Source organism: Acinonyx jubatus, chromosome B4 (assembly GCF_027475565.1).
Source record: "Acinonyx jubatus isolate Ajub_Pintada_27869175 chromosome B4, VMU_Ajub_asm_v1.0, whole genome shotgun sequence".
Taxonomy (NCBI): domain Eukaryota; kingdom Metazoa; phylum Chordata; class Mammalia; order Carnivora; family Felidae; genus Acinonyx; species Acinonyx jubatus.
Genome location: NC_069387.1, coordinates 13668701 through 13696436, shown reverse-complemented (window position 1 = coordinate 13696436; position 27736 = coordinate 13668701). Strand labels below are relative to the sequence as shown.

General features: G+C 44.3%; 2 protein-coding genes across 4 annotated transcripts in view; one reads left to right on the top strand and one right to left on the bottom strand.

Moving 5' to 3' along the window:
- Positions 1-11991, top strand: part of NMT2 (N-myristoyltransferase 2) — a 78523-nt gene extending 66532 nt beyond the window's left edge. For 2 of the 3 annotated variants that reach the window (XM_027073500.2, XM_027073501.2), the window contains 3 exons: positions 4800-4967; positions 6918-7055; positions 7227-11991. In XM_027073500.2, the coding sequence (XP_026929301.1) occupies positions 4800-4967; positions 6918-7055; positions 7227-7247 (327 nt within the window). In that variant the 3' untranslated portion in view covers positions 7248-11991. Of the gene's footprint in view, positions 1-4799; positions 4968-6917; positions 7056-7226 lie in introns of those variants that run through there. The other variant, XM_053225333.1, reaches the window with a different exon arrangement.
- On the bottom strand, positions 10753-11688 carry RPP38 (ribonuclease P/MRP subunit p38). Its single transcript, XM_015067752.3, has one exon. It carries the CDS (start codon positions 11686-11688, stop codon positions 10843-10845), a length of 846 nt encoding a protein of 281 aa, XP_014923238.1. The 3' UTR covers positions 10753-10842.
- Positions 11992-27736: the final 15745 nt, after the last annotated feature.

The following is a 27736-nucleotide window of genomic DNA, read 5'->3' as shown; positions in this document are numbered from 1 at the left end:
ACGCAGAAGAGCTAGATGTTGCTTCCTTCCAAGCCATCACACAGGATGTTAGAAGGATGAGTTCTTAAGGGTCGAGAGCTAATACAATTAATAATTCTTTAGTCACGGACATGCTTCAGTGAAGCTTCTTTTTAATTACGAGGGGGTGGCGGTGAAGAGTAAAATGACCACCGTACAGCTTGGTGCCACTGCCTTGTATTGTGCTGAGGCAGGGGGAGCTGCACCGCCATTGTTTCTGCATCCTCAGTGCAGATGTCCACACGGTGAAGAAGGCATAGAGCTTCTTAGTGCTGTTACGAAAATCGTTTTGATTTCACGGGCTTCTGGAAGGGTCTCGGGCACCCACAGGTGTTCACAGACCACATTTTGAGAACTGCTGCCCTAGGATACATACTCAGAAGTCTAACTGCAGAGTCTAAGGGTCAGACACGTCTTTAACCATCACTAGAGATTGCCAGATAGCTCACCAAAGTATCTCCTAGCAGCAAATGAGAGTTCCTCTTTCTGCACATCCTCACTAACACTTGGTTATTATCAGACTTTAAATTTAGGTTGGTCTCATGGATATCACATGGTTTGTTTTTAATCTGTTCTTATTACTGATGAATTTGAACGTCGTCTGTTAGCCATTTGTATGCTGCTCATATACGCTGCCTTTTTTTTTTTAACTACCATCTTGATTTCTAAAAGTTTTTGCATGTGTTGAATAATTATACTCGAATTGTGCTCTATTTCTGGGTTCTGTCTTCTGTTCCATCGATCTGTGGTGTCTGTTCCTGCCACCCTGCCTTAATTACTATAGCTCTGTAGAAGCCTTGATATGAGGCAGAGTGATTCATCCCACTTTATTCTTCTTTGTCAATTATTTTGATCTATTTCCTTGACCTTTCCTTCATAAATTGTAGAATAAGCTTGTCTTTGTCTACAGAATACCTTGCTGGGATTCTGATTAGAATGCATTAACCTACAAATTAATTTGGGGAGAACGGACAGGTCTTCCAGTCCATAGACATGATATGTCTCTCTTTATTTTAATCTTTTCAATTTTATTTTATCAGCATTTTATAATTCTATATTTTCAAGTTGATAAGAGTAAAGTTGTTTCATTTTTCTCACATCCTTCTAATGGCTACGGGATCCATAGTGATAATGCTTATTACATTCCTGATACTGATACATTTGTGTCTTCTTTTTTTATGTTTGCATCAAATCAACTGTAATTGACTTTTTTCCACAAAGAACAAGACTTTTGTTTTATTGACTTTTCTCTGTTTTCCTATGTTTGGTGTCATTGATTTCTGATCTTATATTTGTTATTTCCTTACTTTTGCTTTCTTTGGGCTTATCATACTCTTCCTTGTCTTGTCCCTTGAGGGATGGACTTAGATTACTGAGGCCTTTCCTTGTTATGTGTGAGCACGTAGTTCTCTAAGTGTCCCTCCCTCCACTGCTCTAGCTTCATCCTAGTATTTTAATGTGTCATATTTTCATTTTCGTTTGGTTCTATGTATATTTTTAAGTTTCTTTTGGAACTTCCTCGTTGAGCCACGGACTATTTAGAATTCTGTTCAACTTTGACACGCTCAGAGATTTCCTGTTGATTTCTAGTTTCATTCTATTATGGTTGGATAAGACACTTTGTATGATTTCAGCTCTATTAAGGTTCTTGAGGTTTGTTTTAGGCCCATGTGGTCTCTCTTGGTGAATGTGTGTGAAACGTGTATTCTGCTCTTTTGAGGTGGGGTGTTTGTTCTCTATATGCCATTTAGATCCTTTTGTTATTATTCAGATTTTCTGCTTCCTGATGGTTTTCTTGCCAGCAGTTCTGTCAGTTGATGAGAGGGTGTGAAAGTCCCCGACTATAACTTTGTATTTTGCCCATCTCTCCTTCCAGCTCTCTCAGTTTTTCCTGATGTATTTTGACGGTCTTGTTTGGTACATATACATTTAGGACCTTTCTGTCTTCTCAGGGGGTCAATATTTTTATCAACATGTAATATCCCTCTTTGTTTAAGGTAGCTTTCTTTGCTGTGAAGTCTACTTGATTGGATGTTAATATAGTCACTCCTGTTTTCAAATTAATGTTTATATGGTATGTCTCATATAGCCTTTTAACTTTCAGCTTACCCACATCATTGAATTTGAAGTGAGTTTCTTAAAAACAGCATGTCATTGAGCCATGTTTCTTTATCCACTCTGCCAGTCTTTTCATTGGTGTATTTAGATCATCTACGTTTGATAATTACTGATGTGTTCAAGCTTAAGTCTACCATTTTATTATTCTCCATTTGTTTCTTCTGGTTCTTATTCCTCTGTTTCTCTTCCTTGCCTTCCTGTGGATTACTTGAACATTTCCTTAGGATTAATCTTGATGTATTTATGGTGCATTTGAGCATATTTATATAGGTTGCATGATGGTTGCTGTGGGCATGTCTGTGTGTGTGTGTGTGACTTATCACAGGCAACTGGTCTCAACAATCAACATTTTACCTCTTCAAGTGACATTACTTCCATCAGATCCCTTTATCTTGACTTTTTTTTTTAAGTTAATTTATTTTGAGAGAGACAGGGACAGTGCGAGTTGGGGGAGGGGCAGAGCAAGAGGGAGACAGAGAATCCCAAGCTGGCTCCACTGTGCCAGCACGGAACCCCATGCAGGAATTCAAACTCCTGAAACTGTGAAATCATGACCTGAGCCAAAACCAAGAGCCGGACACTCAATTGGCTGAGCCACCAGGCTCTCCATCTTTTTTTTTTTTTTTTTTTTAATTTTTTTTTTCAACGTTTATTTATTTTTGGGACAGAGAGAGACAGAGCATGAACGGGGGAGGAGCAGAGAGAGAGGGAGACACAGAATCGGAAACAGGCTCCAGGCTCTGAGCCGTCAGCCCAGAGCCCGACGCGGGGCTCGAACTCCCGGACCGCGAGATCGTGACCTGGCTGAAGTCGGACGCTTAACCGACTGCGCCGCCCAGGCACCCCAACTCTCCATCTTTTTGACTGTTAAATATTGTCTTGAGTATCATATGGTTTTACAACTTGTGTTTCAGTCATCGAGTAGATTTATAAAACTCATGAGGAGAAGCATAGTTTACAGTATGTACCAGGATTTCCGCTCTGTTGTTCCTTCTTACTTCCTGATGCACTAAGATTCCTTCTGTTATTATTTCATTTCTATTTGGAGAATGTCCTTTGGCCAGTCTTAAGGGTATGCCTTCTAGCAGCAAATTCTTTTAGTTCTCGTTTGTCCTAGAATGTCCTTATTTCTCCTTCATTCCTGCAGGGTCGTTTCACCGAAGCAGAATTCATGGTTGACCGTTCTTTTCTTCCAGCACTTACAAATGATGTGCATTCCTCCTGGCCTCTGTGGCTTCTGATGAGGAACCTGCTGTAATGTGAATCTCTTGGTCATGGTAATGTAAGGTAATGGTAATGTGATGGTGTTCTCCTTGGTAATGTCTCATTTCTCCGTGGCTACTTTCAGGACTTTTCTTTGTCTTTAGTTTTCAGAACTGTAATTAGGATCCATCTTGGAGTGGATTTCTTTGGGTTTTTCCTGTTAAGATTCGCTCAGCTTCTTGAATTTATTGTGTGTGTTTTGCCAAATCTGGGAATCTTTTCAGTCATTATTTCTTCTGCTTTTGTAGCTCCACATTTTTTCTTTTTCTTTGATTTCTTGTGGGACTCTTCTGATAGGATTGTTGGGTCTTTTGTCGTTCTCCCACAGATCCCTGAGACTTCTTTTTTTTTTTTCTTTTTCCCCAGTCTATTTTCTCTGTTTTTTTTCATACTGGGTAAATTCTACTGAATTCTTCAAGTGCAGTGATTTCTGTCCTCTGTCATCTCCACTCCACTATTGAGCCCATCGAGTGAGTTTTGTTTTTCAAGTGGAAGTCCTTATTAAAGCTGAAAATTGAGGTCTTTAATTCAACTCAAATATTGAGCTAGCTGCTAATAGAGAGCAGAAGAGAATCACTTTAGCAAAACATGGTTAGTTTCTTAATGTCTGAAAACCGGTGTCGTATATCAGAAGCATTAAGAAAAACAGTATATTCCTTATGGAATTTTCTGCCAGAAGAAATACTAGCAAGAACATATGTGTTGTCTAGTCTCTTCAGCTGTGTATAATTCAGGCATATCACAGTTTGAATTGTATGCCATCCGCATAGGCCACCAGAGCTAATGTAAACAACCCAAACAATACTGGCTAACTTTTTATATTAAAAGGTATACCAGTGATGGTGAAATCAAGACCATTGTTTGGGTCCCTTTTGATTTTTGGTTGCTTCAGAGTCACAGGTGTGTCTGCCTTTCACAAGCTTCTCAAAACAGCTGCTACACTCTGTTGACCTCACTTGAAGGTGATAAAATTCTTGCTCTGTGCCAAGAAGATGTTAGATTGATACAGTATCTTCTGGTTGGGGAAGATGGCCTTCCAGTCCCTGGAGCTCTTGTTTCTGCAAAAACAGTGAATCTGCTTTCATCTCTGTTCCAAGGGTCTAGGGAGACTCATTAGTCAAGCTAAGGGAAACTTCCCTGTTAGAACATTCTGCTTCTTAAGAATGTCAGGCAGATTGCCAGCCGGCACTAGGCTAAGTAGGGTCTAACTCCATGCTGCTTCTCAGGCTCTACCCAACATACCCTAAGGGCCCCCCAGACCCAGACTGCTGACAGAGAGGTAGGAGGTGCTGCCTTTTTTCATAAAGTTCCCGTACAAGTCAGAAATCAAAAAGTTCGCTTAAATGCACGGATGCAGCGTGTTCAAGGAGGTATTTACCTGACTTACCTTTGTCCTTTAGAACTCCAGTGGTAAACTAACTGACTTCCTGAGCTTCTACACACTCCCCTCCACAGTCATGCACCACCCTGCTCACAAGAGCCTCAAAGCTGCCTACTCCTTCTACAACATTCACACCGAGACGCCCCTGCTGGACCTCATGAGTGACGCACTCATTATAGCCAAGCTGGTAAGTGACTGACTCCTTTTTTGTCTGTTTCTCCATATCTGCGTGTCAGTGTGTATAAAACCTCTTACTGTATTTTCCTCCACACGGGTGCAATTCATTAGAGATTTTTTTTTTTTAATTTTTTTTTAACGTTTATTTGCTTTTGAGAGACAGAGAGAGACAGAGAACCAGCAGGGGAGGAACAGAGAGAGAGGGAGACACAGAATCCGAAGCAGGCTCCAGGCCCCAAGCTGTCAGCACAGAGCCTGATGCGGGGCTCAAACCCACGAACTGCGAGATCATGACCTGAGCTGAAGTCAGTTGCATAACCGACTGAGCCACTCAGGCGCCCCTCATTTGAGATGTTTTTTTACTGTTGACCATCAGAGGAACAATTTTGATAAGAGTTTCTTTTAAAACTTCAGTGACTGTTTGCATCATTAATTCTATTTGCAACTTAACCAAAAACATTTTGTGCAAATTAGAAACTTTGTTGTTTTTAATGTTTATTTTTGAGAGCAGAGAGAGACAGAGCACAAGCAGGGGAGGGGGACAGAGAGAGGGATACACAGAATCCAAAACAGGCTCCAGGCTCTGAGCTGTCAGCACAGAGCCTGACGTGGGCTCGAACTCACGAGCCTTGAGATCATGACCTGAGCTGAAGTGGGATGTTTAATCGACTGAGCCACCCAGGTGCCCCCAAATTAGAAACTCCTAACCCTCATATAAGAATGCATAAAACTCATAATACAAGGAATATAGGGAAAATACATGATGCTTGATATAAGGAACATACGTGTTTGTGTTGTAGTGAATAATTCGCAACAACAACCTTTTTTTGGACTCAACTAGTCTCTGAATTTTAAAATAAAAGGCATTTTGAAAAATGAAAGGAATTAAATTCAAAATGTGCTGTCCTATATTTGCAGTATTTTTCTAGTTGTAGTAATTAGGATAATTGTTAAATTCTTGCTACAAATAAACATTTTCCTTTAAAAGGAAGTTGAGGGGCACCCGAGTGGCTCAGTTGGTTGAGTGTCTGACTCTTGATTTTGGCTCAGGTCATGATCTCACGATGGTGAGTTCGAGCCCCACGTCAGGCTCCACACTGAGCACGGAGCCTGCTTGAGATTCTCTCTCTCAAAAAAGAAAAGAAAGAGAAAAAAAAAAGTTGAAATTAGCTAACAGTTATTTTGATGTAATTATTAAACATGAGAAAATGTTATTTGTGAGAAACTGGGAACAACACGTGAGACATATCTGCATTTATCTGGCATTTGATAACTGAAAACACTTTTTTTTTTTTTTAACATTGTACTCTTGGATCCCCAAGTCAACATTATCCAGATTCTTTGATCCTGTTCTTTTTCAGCTACTTCCTCCCCCCCCCCCCCCCATAAAAGGCCGACAACAAATGATGTAAAGCAAAACCCCTGAGAAATAGAAATGTAGGTGCTTCATCTATACCACGTCTTTCATGGAATTATTACTTAACATTTTTAAGAAATTAGATTTTTACTAGTAAAATGTTACTAAATTTACTTCCCAGCAGCAGCCCAAGACAAGGATACACTTGAAGTCGTTAAAGCTCTAGCTAAGTCAGAACTTCAAAAGGCCAATAACTAACAGTTCTGGAGACAGAGCCATCTGGGCAAAATGTTCCTTCTCAAACAGGGACAGAATATTCTCTGAGATCTTCATAGATTATGTTGGTGTTAGCCAACATACTACCGATTTGGACTGAGCATTTCTGGGTAAGCCTCCTGACTCCGTCAGACTCGCTGCTAGTTTTATAAGACCATTTGAACTGAGTTCTTCACCTACACATAGATTATAGACATTAAACCTCTTTAGGAGAAATGCATATTCAAGCTGTTAGTAGATGAATTAAATACTACACTGAAATACATAATAGAGGAAACACTCTGGTCCTTTGAAATTTAAAATTTTAAATCCTTTTTATATTGGCAGAAAGGATTTGATGTATTCAATGCACTAGATTTGATGGAAAATAAGACCTTCTTGGAAAAACTCAAGTTTGGCATAGGAGATGGCAATTTGCAGTATTATCTGTACAACTGGAGATGTCCAGGAACAGATTCTGAAAAGGTAAGTGAAGTTGACACACCCTTTATAAACTTCATACATTTACCTAGGAAATCCCATACTTGCTTCCCTTAGGATTGGTAAGGTGTTTTTTAGTAGCTTTTAAAACATACAGATCAGTTACACGATAATTTATTTTTTCTTACTTACCTGTTATGTTTCTTCCCTCCCTAGGTTGGACTAGTATTACAATAGATGGATATTTCTATTTCTAGAACTCTGGCATCATCATTTGTTAATATTCTATTTAATGATTCCTGGAACTGCCATTCCAAAGAAGAATAAAATAAAAGCACAACTTCGGCAAAATCGATGTCGTCGGTAACAATCAGAAAAGATGAAAAAACACCCATATGTGACCAATAGTACATCTTTCTAGCTAGAATGTTAACATTCTTTTTTTCCACTGTTCACCTATTTGTAGGAGGGATGAAAGGGTACAAAGAGCACATTCCTCGAATTTTCAGACTTTTGGCTGTCTCCTGATGAAGAGAAGGGATTTTTCCTCTCTGTAGAAAAGGGACTGTTTTTCTATGGACTGAACAGAAGTCACAGAATTGTGTAAGCAAATCTTGGCTGTTGTGTGGAGATGAACTGATGCATTTCTTTGATTAAGTGTTGGTCTGTTTGTCCATGTAACAGAATGAAGGACCCATCTGGCAAATCGGTACTTCCCCACCTCGCACAGTGTGATTGAGAGCGTTTATGGAACCGGGACGTGTGTAACTCAGTGAGGAGTGGCGGGTGTCTAAGTATATAGTGAGATCACAAGGTACCAGGGACTAGTAAGTACATTTATTTCTCCAGGAGCAGAGTCGCCAAATGAGTAAACACATAGATTTGTACTTTGATCTTCAACAGGTCAGTGGGTTGGTTTCAGAAGCAAAGTTTTGTGCAAACACGGTCTCTGTGAGTCTACACCCATGGCTGACTAGACCTTGCTGCTGCTGCACATACTCGCTTCTTCTCGGCAGCAACAAGAGATGTGAGGCAAAGAAAATAAAAGCTCTAAAGCCAAAAGAAATGCTCAGTGGAATTTATTAGTGCTATCAGGACATTGATAGTTTGAATGTTTTTATTACTTATGCAAAATTGCACATGTTCCTTTAGGCTGACTTTAATTTATCATGAAAGCTGTCATGCTAATGGAAAATGTTATTTGTAAATAAGTGTTCATAATTTTGTTACTGATGGTGTTTTTATCTAGAATTTGAAAACCAGTTTTCTCAGTGTACATATCTACGTGCATATTAACTGCCAGTAGTCCAGGAGGGGGAAAACGTGAACGAGGCCACGTGGAAACTGGCTTTGGCTCAAATACCACAAAGTAGATATACTTGTTCCTGCCTTTACTGTACCAGTGCCTAGGCTCTTCAGTCCAGAAAAATTGAATTTTCGACAATATGACAGTCTTCATGTTGTAAGCGGTCAGATGAAACTGGTCGTACCTTATACCAGGCAGGACCTAGCAAACTATGGCCCACGAGCCAAATCCAGCCCATCACCTCTTTTTGTACAGCCCGTGAGCTAAGAATGGTTTTTACATGTTTGAATGGTTCCGGGGGTGGGGGTGGGGGTGGGGGTGAGGATCAAAGAAAAATAACATCTTGTGATGTGAAAATTATAGGAAATGCAGATTTCAGCATCCATATATAAAGTGTCATTGGAACACAGCCACACTCACTTGCTTACACATTTCCTGTGGCTGCTTCGCACTACAAAAGGCAGAGTTGTGTTACTCTGACAGCACTGTATGGCCCAAAAGGCCTAGCGTATTTACTACCTGGCCCTTTACAGAAAAAAAAATTTTGTCAGCTCTGACTTACACTAAAGAGCTGAAAGCCACTTTCTGCACAAGATTAAACCCACAGCCGTGGCAGCCCCGAGACCACCACTAGAGGGCGCCCGGGGGGCCACAGTAGTGCCTGAGGACGGGGATGGTTTTTGAAGACCAAGGATTCGGACCCAACTGCATTACCCCATTCTTCCTTAACAGGAGAGTGGCTTTGGAAGCAAAACTGAACTAATTCATTGAAACACCAAGAATTAAGTAAGCGGGATTTTTTTTTTAATTAAAAAAATTTTTTTTCTAATGTTTATTCTTGAGAGAGACAGAGACAGTATGAACGGGGAAGGGGCAGGGAAAGGGAGACACAGTACCCAAAGCAGGCCCCAGGCGCTGAGCTGTCAGCACAGAGCCCCACGCGGGGCTCTAACTCACGAACCTCTCGAGATCATGACCTGAGCCCAAGTCAGGTGTTTAACCACCTAAGTCACCCAGGCGCCCCAAGTAAATGGAATTTTAAGTTAATCTGGACTCAAGGCTCTAGCTGGGAATTAGGGATTTTAATTTAATCTGGCTTTAAGACTATAGTTGGGAATTATATTCCGCTCATTTTTATGGCACAGTCTTACATGAAGCAGGTTTTCAAATAATTGCAGAATTGCCAAATTTTATCACAAGCTCCCCTCGTGATGAGACTATGGCACTTTTCCTTTGTTTACATAATTCAGTTGTAGAATTCAGTTTTCCTGTCGTTTTTAAATGCACTAGTTAATAAATGTCACATTTCCCTCTTTATAATTTAGGCAGATTACCAGTAAATATTTCAAAATTGAAAATCAGTAAAATCACTTGTGTTGATAAAGTTATTAGGACTAAATTTTTTTTTTAATGTTTCTTTTTGCGAGAAAGAGAAGGGAGGGGCAGGGAGGAAGGGGGACAGAGGATCCCAAGAGGGCTCCACACTGACAGCAGAGAACCTGATGCAGGGCTTGAACTCATGAACCATGAGATCATGACCTGAGCTGACTTTGGATGCTTACCGACTGAGCCACCCAGGCGCCCCATCAGTTTACTTTTTTTAATTCCCTTCCTGACTTATTTCACCTAATTACCGGCCTACTTTGTACCCATGTTATATTTCCAAGAAAGGAAGTTAACCACGTAAAGGGGTGAACTTCAGCCATTCAAAATACCGTGTCTGGCTTTTTTTTATGAACATTAAGCCTTTCTCCCAAGCTCATGCATTTGCCTACCTACAAAGTTAAGTCAACAGGAAGTTAAGAAAAAAAGATTTTTTTGTGATGTTTCTTTTTTTTTTAATTTTTGTTTTAATGTTTATTTATTATTGAGAGACAAAGACAGAGCATGAGCATTGGCGAGGCAGAGAGAGGGGGAGACACAGAATCAGAGGCAAGCTCCAGGCTCTGTGCAAGCTGTCAGCACAGAGCCCGGTGTGGGGCTCGATGTGGGGCTCGAACCCGCAAACCACGAGATCATGACCTGAGCCGAAGTCGGTCGCTTAACGCACTGAGCCACCCAGGTGCCCCGTTTTTGTGATGTTTCTAAAGACGATGTATTGTTTGGTGTTTCATAGCTCTTTTAAAGCTGATGATGCATCTGCAGTCTGCTCTCACCGGCAGCACTAACTAGAACCTGTTTACTGTGGCACACCTTCCAAGCCTGCCAGAAAGATGTTAAGTGTCGTGGGATGCAGATTTTCTTGCTTACTAGCATTGGTACCAGCCTCTTGGAAAGTGAATTTATACAAGCATGGACATTAGTCGCAATAAACTTTTGTTACGATATTCGTACTTCTGGATATTTTCTGCACTTAGTGTTTTCAAGCGTCAGCCCATCTGGCTATACAAAGAGTCTTATACGTATGAAACGGATGTTACCAAAAGTATTCGAGAATATACGTAAAAATAACAAATTTTATTAGTTCCAAGGCTTCTTCGTAAAGTGTCCTCTTACAACTGTGCGAAACGATAAGTTGACCCAAGATTACTTTGAGGTCGTTTTTTTACCTTTGGGTGGTTTCCTTATCTTATTGGGGTTTGGAATCAGTTTCTTTATTTTAAGGGGTTGTAACACCACAGCCTGCTGACTTCCAACAAGCTTTCTTTTCTGTTTAGAGAGGTCTTCAAAGGACGTGTCCAAAACCTCTCTGTCTCGGCTTTCTGAGGACGCAGTGTCTAAACTTGCCCCGGAGTCCTCGGGTCTGCCTTGAAGCCAGGGCACGTGTAAGCTGGGTACTCGGGGAATTATAGCTCTAACTTCAGCGTCAAAGGCTGTGGTGGTCTTTTTGAACCCCAAGGCCAGGACGCACTTCAGGCCGATGACCGGTGCGAGCCTCTCGCTGAGCCGGGGAACCTGACAAGCGGGAACCGCCCGGCTCAGACTTAACTGAATCAGGTGCGAGGTGAGGATGGCGGGCTTGGCTGACCTGCACACCAGGACCAGCAGCAGCCCATTCCTTTCCAGAGCGCGGGTGACTTCATTGATGCCAATGGCGAGCTGCTTCCTGACGTCCACGGGGGTCCACCCTGACTCCTGCTCGCTACCTTCTGGCGGTTTCTCCTTCGGGCCCTCGCTCTTCTCAACCTCTGTGCCACACCTGTCTGGGCTTGGTTTTTTTAAAAACTGCTTTCTCCTTTTCTTCTTATCCTCCATCTTCCGAAGCCCAAGAGATTTAAATCTGTCTTCAAGCGTCTGCAGTATGAAGTGCATGTGTTCTCTCTCGAGCGTGCTCCAGCAGATGGCGTAAGGGTTGTTCAGCGAGGTCTTTACGGTTAAGGGTCTCGTCTTCCGAACGGAGCCCCTCCCCGGTGCCTGAGGAGCCGCGGCCATTCCGAAAAATCTCTCGTGGAGAAGCAAACGACAAAGTAAAACTTGTGTTACTGGCAGTGCATGTCATAAGAGTATCCTACCTGTACTTTGGTTCTCGATGGGCCACAGCAAGCCTCATTCCACAGAACTGATTACGTGACCATACACCAGACCTCTTTTAAGACTAAGGCATTTATTTTCCCCATTTTTTCATGACTTTGTCTTTATTCGTACACAGGCAATATATACATGTTTTTGCATTACTGCAGTCACCGTGACGTTCTATTTATTTATTTCCTTTATTAAAAATGTTCCATGTTTCTACCTGTTCATGGTCATTCTTTTAAGGACTGTGTGGTATTAATCTTACAATTCTGCCAACATTTTCTAAGATGCTCTCCAGTCAGGCTTCATTCAGCAAACACTCCCTGAGCACCTCCGGCGTGCAGGCAGCGTTCCAGTCACTGGGCTCGGCAGGGAACCAAAACCAAGTCCACCTGCACAGAGCTCACTGTGAGCGCCTGGAAGCCTCTGCCATTCATGATTACCGACCAGGTGTGAGTTAATCCACGCACACGGTTAAAAACTCAAATGATATTTTCGTTCTATGCCCTTTGTAAGCCTCCCTCCCTCCCCAGACCCTAAGCTTCTGTGTGACCCTCCTCGAACATCTAGAGACACGGGCGTACATTCCCCCTGCCCGGTTATTCCAAGAGACTGCTCCTCCAACTGGCAATCTGCTGAAAATCAGGGGAATTTTGTCATGAAACTTGAAAAAGAAAAATAAGAAGGCTCCTTCTTGGGAAGCTGTTGTAAACCACTGATGTGGGAAGCACATCCTGGCTCTCCTTCCCAGAGCAAGCGCATTTCTCTTCCCTCACTTTTATGCCTCCCTTCTTCCTGGGGCTCAGCCCATAGTGACCTACGTGGCAAAGCTGAAGGGGGTTAAACAAGCCAGCCCCCGACGAGTCTGGCGTCTGGAACCGTCCCTGTTTTCAGGTAACCAGATGTTCTCCTTCCAGACAGTCCCTCATTCCAAACCATGTATCCCACCGAGGCCTGCCTTCCCCAACATGCCCCCTGCACCATGAAGTCCGCTCCAGTTAAACTTCCGCTCACCCAGGCTGGCTACTACTGATGGTGACAGGCGTCTCTGTGGAGCGTGTCAGAAGCGAGAAGGCACTTTCTCCATGTATCACTTGATTCTCACACAACTCCCATATGATTGCCCAACGTGTGGGTAAGAAAACAGCCTTGACTTTAAGCGCCTTGCCCAAAGTCACAACTGGTTTTCCGGACCCAAATTTGATGCCCTTTCAAACCTGGCTGCACCTCAAAAATAACCTGTTGCCTTTTAAAACCTACGGATGGGTTGGTCCTTATACTGCATGTACTGAACTGGGAGCCCTGGGAATAGGGCCAGGGCGTCTATACTTGTAAAAAGCTGCCCAGGTGAATCTGATACTGAACAGGGTTAGGAACTGCTGGGGTAGGGCTGTGGAAAACAGGACGGCCTTTGGAAATGGCATCCTGACCTCCACTGGTCACTCCTCCTCCTAAGTCACCTTCTAACAGAAATCCAAAATTCAGCTCCTTCAGGCAAGGTCAGACCCTGTTCGTGCCAGTTCTGCCGGAGCCTCGGTATCTGCCGCAGAAGCCCGCTGCACAGCACTCCTCGTCCTGCATTTTCCCCGTGTTCCCCTCAAGCTCCGGGAATCAGGAAGTGGGGACTGCGGGAGGCTGGCATCAGCTTGAAGGTGGTCATGAAGACGAGCAAGACAAATCTAACAGGGCTCTTGCCAAACCGCGAGCCGTCCGCGTGCCTCGGTATTCGAACAGCACAGAATACTTAAATCCTTCAGTAAATACTTACAGTTATGTGCTCCGGAGGGGAGGCCAAGACAGGCGTGGGAACTCCCACCTTCAGAATCTAGCAGGGGAGATGAGAACCAAGCAGTTCAATAAGCACAGTCTTAGGTCACATGATCCAGAAAACAAAATACTGACTGATGAGAAGTAACAGTTTTGGAGGAGAAAAACAGGCCTAGCTGAGGTGCCTTTTGCGCTATGTCTTGGGGGCATCCACGACCTAGAAGATCAAGTGCAAACCCTCTAAGGTTGACATACAAGGCCCTCCCCACTCTGCCCCCCCCATCTCCCCACCAGCCTTTCACCTTCTGTGCCCCACCAGGCACGATCACACCCCGCCACGGAACCACTTATTGTTTAAGGAGGCCTCCGGTTCCCCAGCTCTACATGTTCAGACACACTATTCCCTCTGCCTGCCTGCAATACTCTCCCACCTTCAGCCCCACCACCGCCGTTCTTTCTTCCGGTATTTCTGGATTATCCACAATGCACGGAGCCATAAAGTACCAAGTAAAAACCATTCCTGGCCTCACTAGGCTTAGAGCCCATGAAGAAGACGTATCAGCAGGTAATAAAACAAGATGTGCACACTGAGGTCTGGAAACTGCAGGATAGTAAGCACGTGGCAGAAGCCTGACTTAATTGAGGGGGTCAGCAAGGAAGTCCTGGAGAAAGTGACCTTTTTAACCCTACATCTGAAGAGTGCCTGCCAAAGGGAGTAGGAAGCCGAAAGAGTATCCCAGGGAACACATTCAGGGAAGTGAAGTTCAAGGTCTCTGGGGCAGAGATGCTAGAAATGGTGAGGTTATTAGCAAAGGTAGACAAAGACCAGAGGGTGAAAGTCCTTGCAAGCCTTGTAATGAGAAGCAACCGTAACGTTTAAAGCAGAAGAGTGGAGTGATTAGAAAGGCGATGCAGGAAGATCTTCGCGGATTCCCGGCCTGGTGGCGTCCTCTGCCAAGAGTGGAAGGGGCAAAGAGGTTCCCAGAGAAGGCCTGACGGTGACCTGCACTAGAGTCGCCGCGGAGGGAAAGGCACAGAAATACATCCTAACTCAAACAGTTAAGAGATAGAATCTACTCGGCTTAGTGTCAGCAACTGGGAGCAGAGCAGAGGAAGGCCTCAGAAATGCCCTCCGGTCTCAGGATCCGGTAGCAGAGGGGAGGACAGCCTCAGTTCCCGAGGGCTGCATTCCTGTCCCGGAGTCACCCCTTCCCCGTGCATGCCCCCCCCTCCCCCCCGTATTTAGTACCCTCGTTCCTCACTACTTACCATACCGAACTGTAGTTACCTTGTGGTCCGTCCCCGCTTCTAGGCAGCGGAGCACTGAAGGACCAGGGTGGACTATGTCTTACTATTTCTCGTACCTACAGACACTTAACTCCAGGAGGACAGAGGGGAGTAAACCGAGGGCCGGAGGCAGGAAAGTACGCGGGTCCGGGCGAGGGGGGTGCGGCCCAGGAGACGGGGTTCCCGGGGAAGACCTGGGGAGCTCGCGAGCCCACCGCCCCGAGGCCTCCGCCCTCCGCGGCGTCCCGGGCTCGATCCCACCCGACGCGTCCCTCCCGTCCTCCGCGTCCCCCTGGTCCGACTTCCACTAACGACCGCGACCCCACGGCGCCCACGTGCGCCGCGACGCGCGTGCGCAGAGCCCTCGCCCTACCCGGCTCCTCCTTCCAAACGCTCAGAGAGCTTCCCATCTCGCCATCCCGCCTTGACACTCACCGGGGAGAGAGTCTGCCCACAGCGTCTAAAGGCAGGAACTTGCGAAAAGCCTGAGTTTGGTTGGGAGCGGGGTTGGGAGGCTCAGGACCGCGTCCTATCGCGTCAGTGCGCAGGCGCAATGTCTGTCTCGCGAGACGTCACGGTTGCGTGGTAACCCGCCGCTCACCGTCTCCAAGGCTAGGTCTGGGGGCTCTTCTACGGTAGTCGCGGGAGGGCTGGTTTTTCACTCGTCGCCCACGCCCTTCTAATCCAGTTTCTACCTTTCAGCGCTTGGCGGTGTTGGCTCTATCTCTCTTCCCGCTTTTCTGTATTTGGCTTGCCTAAGGAGACGCAAAACCCTAGTCCTTGTCCCAGTGCCCCCATCTCCGTCGTATCCCCAGTACCAGGAAAATCAAGATAAACGGGGGATGAGGGGTGGTTTGCGATTTAAAAAAAAAAGTGCTTACAGGCAACAATGTAGGCGATCATGAGCCCCCTGAAAGGAGAGAGTGAAGAAGACTTTGCGTTCTGCGACAGCGGCTCAGAAAAGTCCTCCAAATGTCCGCCGTAGCAACTCCGACCAGTGGAAACTAACGGTTGTGAATGGAGTCGCTAAGAAGGCACGGACAGCCGCAAAACAGCTGAAGGACGTTTGCAAGGTCAGGCCTCTGAACCTGTTGATTTAGCTGTGGCGAGAACTTAGAAGAAAGTAGGTTGCTTCTGACTTAAAGAGCCTGCTCCCTCCTCACCCCATTCCTTTCTCTTTTCCAGCCCAATTTAGCGCCCCTCCCCCACTTTACTTTTCCTCTCTCCGTCTTTCTCAAAAAGTTTCCATCCTCAATCTCTTCACTGCTCGTTTTGTTTTCCATTTTTTGGATCTATTTCCTGTATTTTCAGTTTTTGTCACCTACATAGCGCCCAACTGGCGATAAAGTAAACAAAACAAAAAACTGTGTTCCCTTGGGTCAAAAATTATTGCAGGTTACACAGGGTTAAAGTACCGTTTGATTTTTTTTTTTAATCACAATTGAAAAGATTAAGAAGAATGAAGTTACAATGAGTTTGAGTGTAACAACAGGCTTTTGTTTCACAAAATGAATCTTATTGGTTCGTGATGAACTGCCAACATTCAGTTTTAAAGTAGTCTTAGATCTCTAGCTTTTAAGCTGTAACAGAAATGCAGACGCACATACCTAATTGAAATGCTAAGAGTGATGGGAAGGAAATGTGAATAAATTTTTGTCCCCCTAAGGTTCCAGACTGTGTAGTTAGATTTGTAGCATCTTCTCAGTTTGCATTCCCTCTGTGAGTATTACCTACCATTTACACCCCATGGCTCTGGGGCCAGGCTGCCTGGATTGAAATCCTAACTCCATCCCTGGCCAAGTATCTGACTCCTAAAGCAAGCTAATTAACCCTCTCCATGAAGTGATAAAAATAGTACCTGTTGTGCTTATTAGAAGAGATCATCTCTGTAAGATGATTAGCACAGTGGCACAGAAAAAGTGCTGGATAAGTGTAACTGTGATAAATCTAGGAACAATCTGAATTAAGAGTTAATAAAAATTAACAGTAGCCTCTATGATTTTAGTGCATGTGTTTTATTTTGAGACTGCCAATATAATTGCCACAAGAATTTTGCTAAAATGAATAACCACACTTCAAAGAAGTTGGATCACACAAACATTGCAAGAAAAAAACCAAACACTTGTCCCATGACCCAATTACTTCAAAACACATTTCCTTTCAGTGTTCCCTTCTGATTTGTTTCACATTTGTGCATGTATTTAAATTGTGAAATGATACAGATTAAATTTTGTATTCTGATTTTCTTTCCATATAACTTTTTTCAATGTTTCTCACATAGTCTTCAAATTAGCACTTTAACTCACGTGGTGTATATGTATATATATATGTACATATGTATATAGAACCTTTTCTTAAATTTTATTTTTGAGAGAGAGAGAGAGAGAGAGAGAGAGAGATACAGAGTGTGAGTGGGGGAGGGGCAGACAGGGAGGGAGACACAGAATCCAGAGCAGGCTCCAGGCTCTGAGCTGTCAGCATAGAGCCGGTCAAGGAGCTTGAACCCATAAACTGTGAGATCATGACCTGAGCTGAAGTCAGATGCTTAAGGGACTGAGCCATCCAGGCGCCCCTGTATATATAACCTTGTAATGACAGCCATTCAGTTATTTTGCCCTGTAAAGCCTCAATTTGGTCTTTGAATAATGAAGTTTACTTTTTACATTAATTCCAGAATTGGACTATTGGTAGATTTATATGCTTGTCGTGACGTAAGAATGGTTTAAGGGCCTTGGTGATAAGTCATGTCATTAGGTATCTGTAGATGCAACCTAAACGTGAGACATTTCAAGCCGTTAAGCGATCTCTAAGCAACAGCATGGTGACGTGCCACACATCCATAGATAAGGCCAGTAAGGAGAAAAAGAATCTAATTGGATGTAGGCCATTTATTATACTTCTGAGACAGCAAAAGCAAGATCAGCATGTTTATCAGTTCCCTGCCTCCCTAGGCCCATGGGACATCCCTAGTCCCAGAGATCACTAACCATAGGTGTCATGAGTGATGGGGTCACTGCATTGACAAGCCAGCTTTAAACTTCAGCTGAGCAGTTTCATAGACTTACACAGAAACCTGCAGCTATATATACCCTAAGGTGGCGAGCAGAGAGGGCAGGGGGCAAGGTGAAAAGCATTAGTCTCCACTAAAACTAGGGATATGGAAGAGAAACACCTTTTTTAAAAATTTTTTTAATGTTTATTTTTGAGAGAGAGAGTTGGGGAGGGGCAGAGAGAAAGGGAGACAGAGTCCGAAGCAGGCTCCAGGCTCTGAGCTGTCAGCACAGACCCTGATGCAGGGCTCAAACTCACGATCCATGAGATCATGACCTGAACTGAAGTCATACATTTAACCAGCGGAGCCACCCAGGCACCCCGAAGAGAAACACCTTTGTGGGAGTCTTCCACAAGATAGGGACCCTCGCTGCAGAAGGGTTCTCAGGCATTCTGCCCCTGCAGTCAAGCCTTGCCTACATGGCTAGATGGAGACATGCAAGGTTGTCAGGGGGCCTTGGAGGAGAGCTGTCCTATTCAAAAAGAGATATTTGAAAGATCTTAAATGGTCAAAGAGCTGTCTGGGGATGTTCTTTTTTTTTTTTTTTTAATAGATTCTATTTATTAGAGTTTTGTTTTGTTTATTTTTTGAGGTTTTCTTTCTTTTTTTTTTTAAAGTAACCTCTGCACCCAATGTGGAGCTCAAACTCACAACCCCAAGATCTAGAGTCACACGCTCCACTGACTGAGCCAGCCAGGTACCCTTGTTTTGTTTTCTTTTTAAGGGCAGAGGCCTAATGTGATAGGAATCTAGGCTTTAGATTTTCTATAGGTCCTAAAGAGCCAGCACCAGTAATTTTGGAAATAAAGTGTCTGTATGATACAAAATAAGCTACAGGTAACTATTCACAATGTACCATAGATATACATAAACGTAAACCTATAATTTTAGACTTTTTTAAAGTAGACATTTATATTGGGGTGCCTGGGTGGCTCAGTGGTTAAGCGTCTGGCTTCGGCTCAGGTCATGATCTCATGGTTCGTGAGTTCGAGCCCCACGTCGGGCTCTGTGCTGACAGCTGGGAGCCTGGAGCCGGCTTCAGATTCTGTGTCTCCCTCTCTCTCTGTGTCTCAGCTGGGCTGGGTGCTAACAGGCCTCACAGAGAGGTGCCGGTTCAACCAAGACCTGGAGGAAGTGGAGGACTGAGCCGGGGAAGAGTGGGGGAAGGGTAAGGCCCTGAGGCAGGAGTGTGCTTGACCTGTTAGAACGGGGAAAGAGACCCAAGCAGCAGGGGGAGCCCTCGGAAGGAAGGTGAGAATGACAGGAGAGGAGAGAAGTGGCTCTAGGCTTGTAGCCCACACTAAAGATAATTCTTACCCTGAAGGCTTCCTGGAGGAGGAGGTGCGAGTCTTGAAAGAGGGCCTGGCCAGTTAAGAAGATGGGAAAGAGCATCTAGTGGGGTGGTAGCTAGCCATGGGCCTAGATAGCTGGGGGTGGGATGTGCATGTGAGGAAGGAGAGCAGTGAAAGATGAGGTTGAACAGGTCAATAGGACCTGAATAATCCTGGACCACCACATACACTATGCAGAGGCTATTCTAAAAGGAGAGTTAGCAGGCGCCTGAGTGGCTCAGTTGGGTGAGCATCTGACTTTGGCTCAGGTCATAATCTTGCGCCTCTGTCCCCCTCTCTCTCTGCCCCTCCCCTGCTTACGTGCTCTCTCTCAAAAAATAAAAAACATTTTAAAATATAATAAAAATAAATAAAAGAGTTACCATTTTGCTTCAGACAATAGATCTCAGCCCTGCTGTGTCACTCCTGGTGCTTGCACCCCACAGCCTTTAACATAATCTCTGGTGGCAGGAATCAGGCATTAGGTTTGTGTCTGTGGTTTGTCTTCCAGATTAAATGCTCAGCCACAATTAAGATAAATACTACGCAAAGTGACCTAAAGAGTCATTGCAATCCCTATCAAAATCCCAATGGGCGTTTTTGTTGAATTTAAAAAAATCCTAGGGGCGCCTGAGTGGCTCAGTCTGTTAAGCATCTGACTTCAGCTCAGGTCACGATCTCATGGCTCATCAGTTCGAGTCCTGCGTTGGGCTCTGTGCTTACAGCTCAGAGCCTGGAGCCTGCTTTGGATTCTGTGTCTCCCTCTCTCTCTGCCCCTCCCCTGCTCATGCTCTCTCTCTCTCTCAAAAATAAATAAATATTAAAAAAAAAATTTTTTAAATCCTAAAATTCATATCAGATCTCACAGAACCCCTGAACAGGCAAAGCAATCTTGGGAAATGAAGAATAAAATTGGAGGGCTCACACTTTCAGATATTAACAACGAACTACAAAACTACAGTAATCAAAACAGTGTGGTGTTGGTGTAAAGACAGACTTATACATCAATGGAACAGAGAGCCCAGAAATAAACTCTCACAAAAATGGTCAATTAACTTGTGACAAGGAGGCCAAGACCCTTTAATGGGGAAAGAGCTGTTTTTTCAACAAACGGTGCTGGGAAAACTGGGTATCCACATGCATATGAATGAAGTTGGACCCTTACTTATACCTCATGAAAAATGAAACTCAAAGTGGATCAAAGATCCAAACTTATGAGCCAAAACCATAAAACTCATAAAACATAGGGGAAAATCTTTGTGACACTGCATTTGGTAGTGATATCTTGTATCTGACAACAAAAGCACAGGCAACAAAAGAAAAAAATAGATAAATTGGTTCTTCATCAGAATTAATGTTGTGCATTGAAAGACACCATCAAGAGAGTGAAAAGCCACAGGGGAAGATATTTTTGCAAATTATATCTGATAAGGGACTAATATTCAGAATATATAAAGAACAACAACTCAATCACAAAAAGCAAAAACAAACAAACAAAAACCATGGGGCCCCTGGCTTGCTCAGTTGGTAGAGCATGCAACTCTTGATCTTGGGGTTGTTAGTCTCCCAAAAAGCCAACTCAAAAATGGGCAAAGGACTTGAAAAAGATATTTCTCCAAGGAAGATATACTAATGTCCGATAAGCACATAAAAAGATGCTCAACATCCTTAATCATTAGGGTAATGCAAATCAAAACCATGATGAGATACCACTTCACATCCATGAGGGTGGCTATTATTAAAGCAACAGAGGGGCGCTTGGTTGGCTCTGTCGGTTAGGCATCCAACTTTGGCTCATGTCATGATCTCATGGTTCATGGGTTCAAGTCCCATTTTGGGCTCTGTGCAGACAGCTCACAGCCTGGACCCTCCTTTGGATTCTGTGTCTCCGTCTCTCTCTGCCCCTGCCCGGCTTGCACTCTTTCTCTCAAGAAATAAAATAAAATAAACATTAAAAAAAAAAGCAGAAAATAACCAGTGTTGGTGAGGGATACTGTGAAATCTGAACCCTACTACATCACCAGTTGGAATGTAAAATGATGCAGCTGCTGTGGAATACAGTTTGTCAATTCCTCTAAAAGTTAAAACGTAGAATGATGATATAACCCAGCAATTCCACTCCTACGATATACCCAAAAGAATTGAAAGCAGGGACTGAACAGATACTAGCATGACAATGGCCATAGTTGCTTTATCCACAAGAGCCAAAAGGTAGAAACAATTTAGATGTCCATCAACGAATGAGTGAATGTCCTATTTACATACAATGGAATATTATTCAGCCATAAAAAGGAATAAAATACTGACACCTGCTACAACATGGATGAACTTGAAAAACATTATGCTAAGTGAAATAAGCCAGTTGCAGAAGGACAAACATTGTGCAATTATGCTGTATAAAGTCCCCAGACTAGGCAAATTCATAGATTAAAAGGTAGAAGAGAGGTTACCAAGGCTGGGGGGAAGGGGAGGAGAAGGTGTTTAATGGGCACAGAGTTTCTATTTAGGAGGATGAAAAAATATTGGAAATACTGGCGATGGTTAACACAGCATTATGAATGTACTTAATACCACTCTAAATACTATTTTTTCACTCATTTTTCTTTACTATTCCTTTTTTTATCTCATTTTCATTTTCTTCTTTACTTTTTTCTCATTTCTTCCTTTTAATTTTTTTCTGTTTTCCTTTTTTTAGTTTGTTAGTGTTCAGTTTTGTTTATTTCTATGCTCATCTAGCATTGTGTTTTGATTCCATTACAAAGATCAGCTGATCAGGTGGACTCTGGAATTTTCTTTTGAGGTGACATGGGCCAAGCTTCTCACCAACTTCTCCCAATTTTAAGTTGGCCTTGGGATACCTTGACTCCAAAGTCAACAGTAAGTCCAACATGCCCCCGGGCCTCTCTGCTGTCTCTGCTGATGAGGATCCATATGGCCAGCCACCAGCTCTCAAGACCATCATCAAGGGTTAACTTGGCCAAGCTGAAGTTGGCTCGACGCATCCTGCCTTAGGAAAGAGGTGGTCATTAAAATCATTGACAAGACTTAGCAGAACTCCTCCAAACTCAAGAGACTATCCTGTGAATAAGAATCAGGAAGGCCGTGAACCATCCCAAAACAATTATTTGAAGTGATCCAGACTCTGCCTTGTCCTGGAATACTCTACTGAAAGAGAGGAACTTGAGTTCCTACTGGCTCACGGCAGTCTGCAAGAAAAGAAGGCCACAGGCAAATTCCATCAGATGATGTCTGTGGGGTATGGTCACCAGGAGTGTGTTGTCCGTAGATTTAAAGGCATGTTCTTGGATGCTGACATGGTAAGTTTGAAGATTTTGGCTTCGGTCACAATTCACCTTTGGCAACAAGCTGGGTGCCTCCTTTGGCAGCCCCCTCTCCGTGCTGCCCCGGAACCCCTCCAGGGTCAGATAAGATGGAACCGTGGTGGGTGTGTGGAATCTGAGGGTGTTCTGTAGACACTGGTCAGCGGACCCCTGCCTCCAAGGAGTACTCAGTGGAATATACCATATCCCCTTTTACATATGCAGGAAATGTGAAAAACTGCTCAAGAAATCTCTCATTGTCAGCCTCAGCAAGAGAGCACTTTAGAGCCCAAGATCTATGGATGAATACAGGTCATGGAGACGAACAAAAAACCCTTATGTGGAGCCACTCCCTGACTACAAGGAAGCCTGGTTGAGTTGATCGTGCCCGGGAGTCACACAGGGAAGAGATCAAGACTCGTTGATGGGCCGTAAGCACAAGGAAGCAATGACCTCCTGTTTGCTCCTGAGTTACGAGGGAGCCGAGCTGGAGGGCCATGTCGTGGCCCAGAAACCCCAGGCTTCGGCTGAGCCAACCAACAGCAGCATGCTTTTCTCGTCTCACCAGGTACAGCGTGGAGTCTGCAACACGGAGCAAGGTAGCCGTGAGCTGGCTGTTCTCACCTCTGATTCCTGCTCTAAGAGCGCTCAGCGGAGCAACACAGAACATGGGCCACCTGACAATGGTCAGGTGTCAGGGTAGAAGTTCCACCAGTCCCCCACCCTGCCTGGAGAGGAAGAGACCACCCTCACCTTCAGAAGCAGTGGCCCCTCCACCAGCACAAATCAACTTCTGAATTCCCTGCTTTGGGAGGAGGCTGGCCTCGGCCAGGCCTCCATGCAGAAGGGCAGAGACAGCCTCACCCTGCCAGAGTCTGGGGCTTCCACAGCCTGTGCTCCCCTCCACACTCCACCTCTGCACCCCAGTCTCCCAACAAGGCCACACCCGCAGGGACCCAAGTGCCACGGCCCAGTCAGGCCTCAGGGCTGTGCCCCCCAGACCTCTCAGGTGCCCCAGCCCAGCACAGACTCCCAATTGTGTCCCTTTGGCCACTTCTTCCATCCACACATCAGAAGCAGTGGCAAAGCCACAGAGGGAACCAATTTCCTCCCGGGTGTGGCCGAAGGAAACCCGATCTACCTTGGCAACTTCCCACAGATGAGCCATTCCGGCGGCAGGGGGCGGCAGGGGACCACTGAGAACGTCTTCAGCCGGTTCAGGTTCAAGTTTATACTGAGACACATCTGTGTTTCAGGTTTGCCAGAAGGAACCTGAAAGCAAACACTGATAGGAGACACTCAGACCTCACAGACTGAGAGCAGAAACAGTGATAAAGAACTGTGGGGAGGCCAAGCCGTGCTCGTTACACTTGACATGGGGTAGAAAGAACGCGAATTTCATGCAGCCCAGTGAGAAGGTGCAGGAGACCGGCCAGGGGCTGCACACAAAGAGTGGCCAGTAGGAGCCGAGGAAGAAATTTGCCCCGCTGTGTGTGCAGCGTACTCCGGCCAAGGGGATTTTGCACGGTGGATAGAAGGGTCCACGCGCTCACAGCTATCTCTCAGTGGAGTTCCATTTAAGTGGACAGCAGCACCTCTGCTGCATTCAAAAGCATCGCTGCCAAAACCACGGCAGCTTAACCTTTAAAAGGCTGCCGGGAGCCTCCAGGGAGACAAGGGGAGGGGCGGGCACCGGCACCCCCAGCTGGGCAAGACCGCGGAGGCCCTGTGGCCTTCTTTGTGCCGGAGCCGCCAAAGCTCTGCAGCGCTTGGCCCGCGGTTCTCGTGTGCTCATGGGGGAGGCCAGTTGGTGTTTCCACAGAGCAGTTTGGCAGGGCGTCAGAACCCTTAATGGGTTCTTCTGGGAAAAATCTCCCCGGTGACTTTCACCGAGGGCCTCACTAGCATTAGCGCGAAGTCTGCTGCCAAAAATAGTTTGGAGTTTATCATAAGAAAACGGCTGCCCCTGATATATGCACGCTTAATGCCGCTTGTGTTTTCGGATGCTCGTTCTGGCTGCGAGTTGGGGGATGGGTGGGGTAAGCATTAGACTCCCTTGTGCTTGGACAGTGGCTTTAACCTCAGGGACTGGAAATGAAGGAGGCAGCAAGCAGAAAATCAGCCTGAGTGTCATTGGCTGCTGTGCGACCTTCTCTCATTTGTAATTTTCTTCATTCTACACGATTTATTCCAGAGCGCAGACAGGAGGATGCTTTCCCAGCTCGTTTTATGTGCCGGCATAATGCTGATACAGGAAAAAAACAAAACAAAACAAGACAGTATGAGGAAGGGAAGTTACAAAATAAAGATGGATGAAAAATCCCTCAAAATATAACTCACAGTCCAGTCATGTATTTAAAAAAAGAGAAACATTTCATCAAGTTCAAGTCAAAATTAATAAGGAATGCAAGGTTGGTTTAACAATCGAAAATCAATTCATGTAAGCTCTCTTGAAAAGATTAAAAGGGAAACATATGATCATCCCAATCCCAACAGAGACATTAAAAAACGCTTTTGATGAAATTCTACATCCATTTATGAAAACAAGTTTTGCCAAACTACAAATAGGAAGAAACCTCCTTAACCTACTAAAACATGTATATCCATCAAAATAAGCCAGCTGCAGTGAACATATCACATTTGATGGTGAAACACTGAACACGTTACCTTTAAGGAACCATATACTATTCCTAGCCATTATTATACTCAGGTCCTGGCTAGTGCAGAAAGGCAAGGAAAAGAAAGATTTGAGGAATGCAAAGGACTAAGTAAAACTATCATCATTCATAGACTATTGTTTGATAAATAGAAAACCCCAAATCGTTTACTGAAAAGTAATTAAAACTTAAGAGATCTATCAAGGCTGCTGGATAAAGAGTCAATAGACAACAATCAACTCCCTTTCTCTGTACCAGTTACAAAAGGATGAACAATGCAAATATTTTAAAGACTTCATCTATAACATAATAAAAAAATTACAAAGATACTTAGAAATAAATCCCCTTAAGGGGCTCCTGGGTGTCTCAGTCAGTTAGGCATCGGACTCTTGATCTCAGCACAGGTGTTGATCTCAGGATGGTGTGTTCAAGCCCCAAGTTGGGCTCTGTGCTGGGCATGAAGCCTACTTAAAAAAAAAAAAAATACACATAAGATGTGTAGACCTTTAATGGAGAAAATTGGAAAACTCTCTGAAAACATTAAAGAAAACTAATTGAAAAAGATATGAATCATGAATAGTGAAACTCTGTCACAAAAATATCTGCTTCTCCTCCCCCACCCAACTGATGTAGCTTTTCAATGCAATTCTAAGAAAAATTCAAGAATTTTCTTTTGTGGAACATGACTCATGGATGTTAGAGTTTAGAGGAAAGAGCAAAGTGCCAGAACAACGCTTTGTGAAGATGAACAAAATAGGTAGGATTTAATGATTAAGACAGTGTGACATGAGTGGAGGGATAAACAAAGGGAGAGTCCAAAAAAACGATTATATAATTGCATCTTGTGTTTTCTTTTTTTATTTTATTTAAAAAAATTTTTAAATGTTTTTATTTATTTTTGAGAGAGAGAGAGACAGAGTGTGAGCGGGGGAGACACAGAATTGGAAGCAGGCTCCAGGCTCTGAGCTGTCAGCACAGAGCCCAATGCCGGACTCGAACTCACAAACCATGAGATCATGACCTGAGTCAAATTTGGATGCTTAACCAACTGAGCCACCCAGGTGCGCCACACCTGGTGTTTTCTTAAACACACTCTAATCAGCCTTTGTCCCCCACCACTGCACTGAAACTTCTCTCTCCAGGTTGTCAGTGATCTTGACAATGACCAAGATCCAATCGATAACTCTCAGTCCTCCTCTCCCCTGACATGCTTTCTCACTTGATGTGCTTTCTGGACACCACATTCTCTTGGTTTTTCTCTTACTCAATGACCACTTCTTCTCTGTCTCCTACGCTCATTCTTCCTCTCCTTTCCAAGCTCTTAATGTTGCGATTTCCCATGGCTTAGTCTTCAATCCTCTTTCTTCATTTATATACACTCAGTTTCTAGAGTCACCCAGTCTGAGGGTTCTAAATACTATCTCTCTGTTCATGAGTACCACATTAATGTACCCCGCCCAAACTAGACTTGCTATCCAACTGCCTATTTGACATCTCACTTGGATGTCTGATATCTCAAAACTCACATGTCCAGAACTAAACTTCTGATCTTTGCTCCCCGCCAAACCTACTCCACCAGTGGGCCTCCCAGTGACTCAGGCCAACACTCTTGGAATTATCCCGACTCCTCTCTTTCCTTCACATCCCATGTAGAATCTTTGAGGGACTACTATTGACTTTACCTTCAAAATATATCCAGAATCTGAGATACTTCTCACTACTACCACCTGAGTTTGAGACACCCCGTAAGTTCTTCCCTGGATTATAATTATGGTAAAGATTCTGCTTCCAACCTTGTTTCCCTGCAATCTGTTTTCAACACAGCAACAAGAGTGATCCCTTTAAAAAGTAGTGGTATCTTGGCAGATCGCACCCAAAAGTCTTCAATGGTTCTGTTTCACTCCCATTTAACCCCAAATGCCTTTGTGCAAGGTCTTGTCCGGTTTCCATCTTCTATTCCCTGGCCTCTTCTGCTCCTCTGCTCTGGCCACACTGGCTCCTTGGTGTTCTTCACACCTGCCAGGGAAGCTCACTCTTGAGGGTCTCTGTATTGGATGCAGCTCTTAGGGGGTCTTCCTGATCAGCTCTTTCACCTCCTTCAAGCTTTTACTCAAATGCCATCTTCTCAAAGAGACCTGCCCTGTGTCCCCTACTTACCATTGCAGGTTACCTCTTCCACCCCACATACCCACGACTGCCCATCTCAGCAATCAGAAAGAATGAAACCTTGCCATTTGCAACAAGGCGGATGCTGAGTGAAGTAAGGCAGTCAGAGGAAGAGAAGTATCATATGATTTCACTCATATGTGGAATTTGAGAAACAAATCAGATGAACATAGGAGAAGGGAAGGAAAAATAAGATAAACACAGAGAGGGAGGCAAAGCATAACGGACTCTTAAATACAGAGAACAAACTGAGGGTTGCTGGAGGGGTTTGGGGTGGTGGGTTGGGCTACATGGGGGATGGGCATCAAGGAGGGCATTTGTTGGGATGAGCACTGGGTGTTATATGTAAGTGATAAATCACTAAATTCTACTCCTGACATCATT